Raw genomic sequence first — 10,858 nt, 5'->3', positions numbered from 1 at the left:
CTTTTATAATCCATCGCTGACTACATCTATACTGCAATCTATACACATTTCACGTGCATCGCTAATCTCTTCGCTAATACAGATCCTGGTCTATTTTTTCTTGGTGAGCAAACCTCAACTGTCTTGTAAAATTTTCAAGACGCATTCATAGTCATACATTACAGTTTAGAGGCAGATAAATCCGATATTCCTGTTTTCTGCGTGGCTCTGTGAGGTCGGTCCCTGCCATGGATGGTGTGAGACCATCCATGCTGCCGATCGTTCGACGCGCTAGTTTTATTGGGGGTTATATGACCGAAGGACATCGACGGCCGACGGAACTGCCTCGCCTGGCGGGGTCACCAATGTGGAACACGCTGCCGGTTTTTCCGAAGTAAAACTGGAGATTTGCTAGACAAAGTTAGACTAAGTGAAATTAATGTAAGTACTTAGCCATATGAAAGCAAATGTTTGACAGAAAGTAAGCGGCCATTTTGTCGCTGCTGGAGACAACTGCCGGAAAACTAACTGCATTCCCGCAACATCCAATTACTCATCGATACGTACCAAATGAAGCAGGGCAGATTACCATTTTATTTTTCTTAGGATATCGGAATATAACAACATGTTAAAATACCAAAAAGGTGCAATATCCTTGTTTATAAGTTATAACACAGGCTTTGTTCTGAGTCTGTGCCTTTGTATGGATCTCATGTGCTTAAAATCTTTAGAAAAATGCACTAAGTATCCATTTGAATTATTACTTATGCCAACATGAATGGTAGAAGAATAATCAATTGTAATTTGTTGTCAAGTCTAGATGTGTTTTCTCCACCGTCATTGACTGATTTCTTCTTGCTGAGTAATGTTTTGCAACCTATTAATTTCTATGCCAGTGGTGGCTCGAATATTGCTGTTATAGCTATGCAAGGTGTAATCTTAGGTATATTGTTTAAATAAAATTAGGCAAATTCAACTGAAATCATGACTGTAATATTTGAAATATGTCATCTGATTGACCTTCATCATACCAACATATAGCCTGGGCAAGGATTATGTCAAAAATGGCAAGGCAAGAGGAAAATAGAACAAGTTAGATTGTATTGCCACTCCTTTAGTCAGAGAATGAGGACAAGTTATAAGCAAAAAGCACAGATCACCTTGAAATCTTGAAATCAATGTCAAAGCCTACCTACCTGACAACTTGTATGGTCTCCCTCTTTTTAAAATAATGCAATGCATTAGGTAGGTACATTGCTAGGTGTGAAATTTATGCAGAACTTCACAAACCCCATTACAAATCAGTTTTATAGGCATATGCTTCAAATTGCTATGCTTCTCACACTAACTGAAAGGTTTTTGAGCAAACTCATGAGCAAACTCCATGCCAGCATATCTTGTTATTGAGTAAACATGTTGACTACTTAACTGACCATTCCTTTTTCTATAATCATATTAATGACAATTCTACACAGACCTGCAGACAATTCATGACACATTTTCCACCCATGAAATTATTATATACACAACTGAATACAAAGCCTATGTTGAAAATAATCACATATCTCTGTTGCATTTTTGCTGTATAGGTAGGTACCGTCTATAAAACATGAATAATTTGATGTTGTGAGCCTTGTGCCCAGATGAATGTTTGTGGTATTGGTGTTACAACAAGGAAATTGAAAATTTGTCATGCAGTTTAGGGAAGTTATACCTAGGTAATGTTCAAAATAAAGTGAGATGCCTTCAATTACTAAATCTCTAGTACATTGAAGAGCCATATATTCTTTTGAAGGAAATTATTACCTATTTACATTAGAGCTAGGTAGGTAGTTACCTGCATGCTAGGATCTTTCAATGTTGCTCTTTATCAATCAAATTGAATGGAAACTTTAAAAAAAAGTAGAATTGATCAGATAGGATAGGTAAAGCAATTTCACAATTCAGTTGACTTTCAGATTCAGTTCTCATCAAGCCAATTAGGTTGGGTACCTACGTACTTACCAGCACCTCCATAATCGCTCCCCAAAATGCCCCCTGCCACGAACCTCTTACGAAGAGTTTATAGAAGTGCAGGCTGCAGATTTCCGGCCCATGCAGAGTTTTCATTTCTTTGGCAATTCCTTAACTCCACTTGGAGCTCACAACCTTCTATTACCACACCATCACAAAATATAATGTGAAAGTCCTTATACACTTTGCTTACACTGCACAAGACACACATCCACAGCACAGTACAGCAACTGAAGCGAGCTGTTCACTGTTACAATTATCTTTCAAATTCAACTGACACCGATAGCTGGTTACCACGCAACGCGCTAGCAAATAGCTTCAGCTTGTCCCACGAATGACGGTTGCTATGGAAACCAGCTGACGAAACTTTACCAGAACCCATTTTCGAACAGGAGTTTTGTTTTAACTGATAGGCGCCCCAAGAATTTGTGCGCCGTTTTTCGAAACCTGCCCACCACTTTCGCAGTTTTTCTTCCTACATTTTACCTACACGGTGTCTCATGAGACACAATGTTAATCCAATGGGAACTGTCTCGTGGGTGTCTCATGGAGGAGATTTGTAGGAACTGTTTTTGAAGACACGTAAAGAAATGTAATGACCAAATGTCGTTGACAGCTGATTGTATCGACCAATTGCTACCAGTTAGCTGTTTTTATAGTCATTTTTGTACAGAAAACACAAACTGAAATCTGTCTCGCGGCTACCCTCGACGGCTCTTTCCTGTCTCCTACATTGTAGGCAAGTAGGAAGGTTTGTGCACCTCTGCGACTAGATACCGAAATCAGGGAATTATCAAACAAATGCTTCAAACTTTCTCAAGACATATGATAAGCCTTGAAAGGTACCTAATACTTTGAAATAAGGTAACAAAAACAAATCAGGCAATCTGTTAATTATTTGCATTGCAAAAAAAAACATTTATAACTTATTTTGTAACTATTAACAAATATTCAGGTCAGTTACTTTACTGGAATGTGGATTCAAGTCAACTGCATGAGGTGTTAGGAAAATAACTTGAATCCTGAATCTTGTCCATGCCTGAACCATCAAACCTTCTTTCAATTCAAGTCATTCATTTCGAGTCCGGTCAAGACAGGGTTAAGTGTGTTATCATGATCCAAAAGTGGTGACCCAATTGACAATGATGGGCTACACCTTGGGCTGGCTACACCATTAATGTAAATAAAGCCCATGATACCTAGTCCTACAGTTAAACCCAAGTAGCATGGTGATTGGTGACGATACTGACGCAACCAATTTTTCTTCATAAACAAATGTGTAACACAACAAAACTTGATCAATAATTACTTACGAGGCACACTGATAGATAGCAGACACCACTGTAATGATATCGCGATGAAATCTAATGCGTGGTTCACACCGGATCCGTAATGACGCTGTAACCGTTACGGCCGTAATGAGCTAGAGATTTCTCAAGATTCCCCAAGCATTGTGACTTTTCTAGACGAAGTTGAAATGTGGCAACCAGCCGCCGTAAACTGGCAGCGTCCACCGTACTCGTTACGGAACGTAACAGAAGTTGGGAAAATTGAACTTTTCGGCCCGACCGGCCGCCGTAATGACTTTTGTTTACATGTATCTCCAAAACGGTTTGACTGTTTTATGAGCGGTCTTCTTTGGGGAGGGGATGTATCCTTTCTTCATGGAACTGTGCTATCCATAAAACTCATGAGTGCCTGTTACAGCGCGTGCCACGTGCGACGTGAGAGGTTCTAGAAGAGCTCGTCATTTCATAACTCGGGAACGGCTGAAGCGATACAGTTCAAAATTTGTTTGTTGTTTTGGCTGGGTACACACTACACATTCGGTGACCTTTGAACGGTTTTGAATTCCGGCTTCAGCACGAGCGCACGTGCACACCCCTTTTTAATATCTCGGGATCTGCTGGGCCGATAGCGCTCATATTTTGTATGCTAGAGGACACCATGCAAACATGAATATTGCACAGGTTGGCAAAGACATTAGTATGCACGTGCGCACGTGCGGACCCCTTTTTAGTATGTGGGGATCGGCTGGTCCGATTGCGCTCATATTAAGTATGGTGAAAAGCACTATGTTTTTAAGCATATTGCACGGGCTGGCAAAGACATTGATTTGCACGTGCGCACGTGCGTACCCCTTTTTCATATCTGTGGATCGGCTGGGCCGATAGCGCTCATATTTTGTATGCTGAATAGCACCATGTTTATATGCAGATTGCACGAGTTGGCAAAGACATTGATTTGCACGTGCGCACGTGCGTGCCCCTTCTCCATATCTGGGGATCCGCTGGGCCGATAACGCCCATATTAAGTATGCCAAATGACACCATGCTGACTTGCAGATTGCACTGGTCAGCGAGGATATTAGGCTAGCACGTGCGCACGTGCGCACCCTTTTTCCATAACCGCAGATCGGCTGGGCCGATAGAGCTTATATTAAGTATGCTGAATAACACCATGCATATTAGTAGACTTCACAGGTCAGCGAGCGTATTGGCCTGCACACGTGCGCGTGCTTACCCCTTTTAATGACATGTTCTGATTGCTTGGGATTGCATCTTTGGTAGGTTAAGCCAAGGTATCGCCGAGCAGTTATGAAGCTTCCAAATGTTAACGAGGGCAGCGGTCTGCACTCGCGCACGTGCGGACCCTTTGGCCTTTTACCTTAGCTCGAATCAATCTGCCAATTATTATTATTTCTTGTGAGCATGCCCTCAGCTTGTAACGCTCACGGCTTACTTTGTATCTTGTGTGTGGAGCTCTGAGTTCTGAGTTTCACGGAGTTCTGAGTAAACTTCACCGGCCATATTGCTCAGGCTACCAACTGAGCCGGTCCCGTAGCTCAGTTGGTAGAGCGTTGGACTCCGCGTGGTGAGAGCACGCGTTCCCGGTTACAACAGTCCGGGTTCGAAGCGCGACGGGCGCTTGACCTTTATGGGCCTCCTGACAGGTATGGTTGTGGTTGGTGGCAGGCCGTAGCCAGGCGAAGTCAGTGAGGGGACCGGCCGTGCGCGGCTATGTGCGCACGTTAAACTTTGGACTCTAAATTCTGCCATAGAACTGGAATTGCGCGATCGGAGGGTGGAGGGCAGGGTCACCGCAACAAGCTTCGCTTAGCGGTGGTTCTGTCCTTGTGAATCCTTCCCATCAAAAGGTTCGGACTAAATTTGTAAGAAAAAAATATTGCCCCGCTACTTGCTAAATTTGATACTTGGACTTGTAGATATTTGCAGACGTTTGAATCCACATTGACTCTTGGCAAGCCAATCGAGCAAATGGTATACAATACAGATTCTGGCGTCCGTTGGTATTCCCATCACCCACGAATAGCAAAGAATGTAAGAAATAAGCTTCAGCGTTGACGGGCATAGACATGCCCTCTTGTAATGCTAGAAATAATGCAAGAATCTCCGTCCAGTGTTCTGCCCACAGGCGTTTAATTAACAATGATATAACTCGATACCATTGCAGACCGCTCTGTCAGAGTGAAATTAACAAATTAAAAGGAAGAGAGTAAAACAAGTCTACATTCTGGCGCTCTGTTATTAAAAACAGCTCTTCGCTCTAGTCCATTTTCCGCTTGCTATAAACAAAATAGAGTTTTGGCGCACTTGATTCGAACGGTGACGCTCAGCGATGGCAATTCCCGGTGCACACCGAATCCGTAACCATTACGGCGTTACGGCGTCAAAAAATCGAACTACGCATGCGCGTTGCATTGTGCCCTCCACTTTCGAGATATTTTTTAATCGCCACCGTATTCATTACGAAACGTAACGGTCATTACGGATCCGGTGTGAACCACGCATAAGTAAAATGTCCATAATTTTACGGAAGCATTGACACACGTCACGTGTCATCTCTTCCATAATGGCGGCCTTACAGGCGGCGGCCATTTGCATTAATGATTAAACTGTATAAAATAAAGTTTTCTTTTCTTTTTTGCTTAAGTCCACTTAAATCGAAATTCCTTGTATAAATTTTGACATCTTAAAATTAATTCAAGAAAGTTGTAGGCCACTTTTGCTGAAAAAATGAAGTACCAGAAAAGCATAGTTGTTCAATTATTTTCAATTAATTATTGAGCTATATCGGTTCCTCAACCTGGCGCAGCTGCGACATTAAAATGATGATGATGATGATGATATTTATTGAACAGAAAGTACTGGAACAAAAGAGTAAATCGGAGATTGGTGCAGAAGCTCAAGGCTTAATTCGGGGCACCTCTCTCCGTGCACACTCATTCACAAACATACAAGCTTACGTGCAGACTCGTACCTATGCTTTACACTATACACATACATACAAACACACACTCTTAATCACTTGTACTGGCACGCGCACACGTAACAATTCTTGGCGTATCAGGTAATTGTTGTGTACTATTATTAGCGTCACGTGCATACATGCACTCTAGACCTGTCCAAAAAAAAAACAACTTTTCGATGGACAAGCTCCCCTGGTGTTTTCCCATTGCTAGATGGCCCAATAGCTAGCACACCGAATTTCAGCCCTCTAGCTAAACCCTCGACCCTAGCGCAAGAGCGTCAAAATTTTCCGGTGCTAAGTACACAGAGAAGGCCATTCTCCGGTGCGAGTCCTGCAGTTGTGTCAGCAGCACTACGCATAAATGTAAAATAATGTGTGGTGAGATCCGTGTCATTGTCTGACACATCGACACATCTTCGCTCGTAAACTCGGCACAGGTGGTCTAACCCGTCTGATTTGTATTGAATAATACATTACCTAGGAATGGTAATGACACAAAACAAAACGACAAACACGAAACAAGTAACAACTGGCAAATCATTATGCCACTTTTCCGAGGTAGGCAGCTTTACCCTACTTTAGATATAAGGTAACCAAAACACAGCGTCTGGTTTCCACTGCTGCTCGTATTTGGTACGAAAGACATATGTTGATGAAACGATAAAACAAATGCATTTCTCAACAGACGATAAACAACCTAAATCACATCTTTTCTGTCACATCACAGCCAATGAAAGACGCACAGCACTGATCAGTCACAGAATCACAGTCTCATGGCCTCAGACGGCGGCTGACAAGGTGGCTTTGCTGTAGTCTGGGTACCGCTGACGGTGCGCCTCCACAGCCTGTAGCAGCTCCTGCAGCTCGAAGTCGGAGGTCGTGATGTGGCCGGTGAAGTCACTAATGAGCTTTACTCCGCGCTCCGCAGTGTCGTTTGTGACCCGCAGGTGCAGGACGAATGTCGCCAGGCGATCAAAGTCCGGATCACCGTCCCACGGCAGCGGCTTCCGCAGAAATCCCGCGCTGATGCCGAGGACTCCGAACACTGTGCGGGATTCTGGTCCGATGAAGTCATCCAGTTCCAGTGCCTTCACTTGGCCGGCCTCGGTGGGCAGAGTCGGGAGATCGGGCTTGCCCATTCTGGTTGCGGTTGCCTGCTCCGTCGCATACTCGTGTATGACGTCTGCCATCCGCCGTTTCGTTGGAGGATCCACCAGGGAGCTGACCAGCGCCAAGGTAACCAGCTCCTGCGTGAGGTACCAGGTGTGGCGACCGTACACCTCCATTGCCGCCTCCGCTACCTTAGGGTCCACCCTGCGGAGAACGTTGAGGTCCTGATACCTGCTGAGGTCGCTGACAGCGGCATCCGCAGCTGTTGTGCAGGTGAGCCACTCTTTGACGTAAAAGAGGCAGACAAACACAGCGAACCGCCGCAGCTTGTCGTGCATGTCCTTGGAGATGATGCCCAGCTCCAGTAGCTGATGTCGGAACAAGAACATCTTGATGCCGTAGCCCGTAGATGACGTGGGCCATCCAGCGCGCCTTGTGGCAGGCACCCGGTTTCTTGAAGCGCACAGATGCAGCGCCGTTTGCCTCTGTCGAGTCGCCGCCCAGAGCTATAACTGCAAGGGACGCAGACTCTTCGTAGTCCGCACGCAACTGCTTCTTCCCACGAATGCAGGCCAGCACTGTCAGCACCTTTGTCGCTTGTTGCTTCAAATCGTCTTCCTCTGCCGCCTCGAGTGGTCGGCATGGCACGAACGAGTGGCCAGGAACAGTCTGAAAGCGAGAGAAATAAGATGGGTCCATTTCTATTACCGGTATACAAATGAATCCGAAATGTATCTACCAAAAATGAGCACGATTTAATTTGAAAGCGACCATCAATTAAATTATCTATATTAGCTGCTGGGTTATTGCAGCTGTTTTGTGTGAATATTTTCATGGGAACCCAGCATAGCACAAAACAGAAAGCAGCCCATATTTAAAAGTGAGATGTGGAAATGAAACGACTGAAAATGTCCACTATTCATGCGACAAAACAAATTAGTGCTTTTATCGTTTTTGGTGCATATTTTATGCTGACGAGGCAACATTAAACAAACACACTAACCTCAGTTACGTAGCTGGTAGCGGTGCAGTAGAGTCGGTGGACGTGGCGCTGCGGTGCGGTCGGTGACCGGGGGACAAGTGACCGCGCCGACCGGTCGCGGCTCCCAGGTCAGCGTGGTCACGTGACCCAACCCCTCCGGTAATATGGCGAAGGCGGCACAGGGGCGGCGCGGGGATATAGGTGGGGGGAGGGGGGGGGCGCAGACCATGACACGGATCTCACCACACATTATTTTACATTTATGCGTAGTGCTGCTGACACGACAACTGCAGAACTCACACCGGAGAATGACCTTCTCTGTGTACTTCGCACCGGAAAACTTTGACGCTCTTGCGCTAGGGTCGAGGGTTTAGCTAGAGGGCTGAAATTCGGTGTGCTAGCTATTGGGCCATCTAGCAATGGGAAAACACCAGGGGAGCTTGTCCATCGAAAAGTTGGTTTTTTTTGGACAGGTCTAATGCACTCACACTCGCGCGCTCACACACACACACATCGCATTTTCAAACAGTTACACTATACTCCATCATACGCATCATACATTCACACACAATCAGTCATTAATGTCTCGCGTTCATTGCACATCAGCGACCGCCGCACGAGGAGGGACACCCGCCCACAGCGCCCCGGAACAGCCGCCGGGAGCCGCCGCCCCATGCGCCCGAGAGGAGTTTTGGTGATCAAAATCTGTGGGAATTAATTACGGAGCGAGCGAAGCGAGCGTAGTCTTTCCTTAGATTAACGGAAATTTCTGAGTATGAGCGGCCGGCCGGCCGGCCGGCCGGCCGTGGTCACGCTTTTGCGAGGCTTATATCTCAGCAACCACTTGACCGATTTACATGCGGTAAATTTTGTAGGGTAGCTTCATTCCTTTTACCAAGTATTGGACTATTCCCGATGCATGTGGGTGACCCCTTATGCACGTGCCACGTGCAAAACGAAAAGGTGTCAGTTTTGTAATTGTTGCAATATCTCGGTAACTACTTGGCCGATTGCGCTGAAAGTTGGCATGTAGGTAGGCACCCACTAGGCACTGCATATCCATGTGCCAGAGTTGGGGTGCTGCTGCACGTGCGCACGTGCAGGGGTCGTTAGTCTAGATCTCGAGAACGGCTCGACCGATTGCGCTCAAATTTGGTACACAGTTAGGGACCGGTTAGTAGGGTGCCGTGCACAAGTCAGTTGGGACCCATTTTGCACGTGCGCACGTGCAGGGTGCCGCTTCCAGATCTCGAGAATGGCTCAGCCGATTGTGCCCAAATTTGGCACATCGCTAGAGACCGGTTAGTAGGGTGCCGTGCACAAGTCAGTTGGAGGTACCCCCTCGCAAGTTCGCACGTGCAAGGCCCACCCTCTCGCTCGCTCCGTTAGTCGCCCCAAAAGGCGTTATACTGGTTATGTATTTCTGGAAACAGCTTGCCACCTCTCGTCCGCTGCCCGGGTTGAGTAACTCGCCATAAAGTAGCATCTTAAGTTGTTTGGATGTTGGCAAAGTTCGAAAGTCAAGATTGAGAATTGTGGATAGTTCCTCGAAAAGCGTTTGTCGAATATTATTGTATGTAGTGCAATGAAGGATGTAGTGTTCCGCAGTTTCAAGTGAATGGCCGTATGGACAAGAGGGTGAATCTGAAAGGAGTAAAATGTTTTTAGATGTGTTCAGTTTTGAAACTGCTGTGTGCGAGTCAAGCCAAAAGCCAATTATATTTTATAAGTGTTTATGATAAAATTTCTAGCGATCTGTATCTGTTGAGAGAGCAGGAAAGAGAACACTAATTGAAGAAAAAAAATTATCCACAGGATCATGACAGCATCGCTCACTACAAGGCTTTTTGAAGTTGAGCGAAGTTGAAGATTTGTGGGCTGATGGGGGTGATGATGAAGTGACAAATGCTGCCCTAAATATTAGATGATAATGTTGAAGCTAGTGCTGTATTAAACAGGGTTTTGGATAATGTAATTGCACTGCAGTAAAATGGAGAGGAAGACAAGGTCAAGATCAATCACAGACTCCTCAAAACAAAGTCAAATTTGTTGCTAATAAATGCTTTGGAAATTTTGAGAAAGGTAGTTTAAGTATGTTTTCCAGCATACAGTGAGTTAAACATTAATTCATGTTTATGTCTTGCACATTGGCTTTCTTTGTAGGATAATTATCCTCATGGTATTGGAATTTGCTAACACTGATAAGTTGCCATTTAACATTGGTAGACTTTTTACAGGCAAAGTGAAAACTCGGGCATTTTGCAAAATGCCTAGGCAATTTGCAAAATGCCTGACTGGCTAGGCATTTTGCAAAATGCCCAGGCAATTTGCAAAATGCCTGACCGCCAGGCATTTTGCAAAATGCCTGAGTTGTGATTGATTTATTTTACCGTTTTTGTTTACCACAGGCGTTGACCATGTCGCTCCCATGTGCCTGAGCCCCAAACACATTCAATATTTACGAATATACCCACGTCTTGCGCCATTTCCGTCGAGATGGAA

General features: G+C 45.0%; 1 protein-coding gene across 1 annotated transcript; it reads right to left on the bottom strand.

Annotated features, from left to right (window-relative positions):
• Positions 1-7,043: 7,043 nt before the first annotated feature.
• Positions 7,044-8,543, bottom strand: LOC122385690. The gene is made up of 2 exons (XM_043374138.1): positions 8,378-8,543; positions 7,044-8,043 (listed from the first exon to the last, which is right to left on the bottom strand). The coding sequence occupies exon 2, from the start codon at positions 7,761-7,763 to the stop codon at positions 7,044-7,046; it is 720 nt and encodes a 239-aa protein (XP_043230073.1). The 5' UTR covers positions 7,764-8,043; positions 8,378-8,543.
• Between the last annotated feature and the right edge of the window lie 2,315 nt (positions 8,544-10,858).

Source organism: Amphibalanus amphitrite, unplaced genomic scaffold, assembly GCF_019059575.1.
Source record: "Amphibalanus amphitrite isolate SeventyFive unplaced genomic scaffold, NRLGWU_Aamphi_draft 000227F_arrow, whole genome shotgun sequence".
Taxonomy (NCBI): domain Eukaryota; kingdom Metazoa; phylum Arthropoda; class Thecostraca; order Balanomorpha; family Balanidae; genus Amphibalanus; species Amphibalanus amphitrite.
The sequence above is the reverse complement of the archived record's forward strand: the minus strand, read 5'-3'. Positions and strand labels throughout refer to the sequence as shown.

Bases quoted from the DNA above. Each gene is read 5' to 3' on its own strand.
- LOC122385690 (XM_043374138.1), bottom strand. From the start codon at position 7,763: ATGTTCTTGTTCCGACATCAGCTACTGGAGCTGGGCATCATCTCCAAG.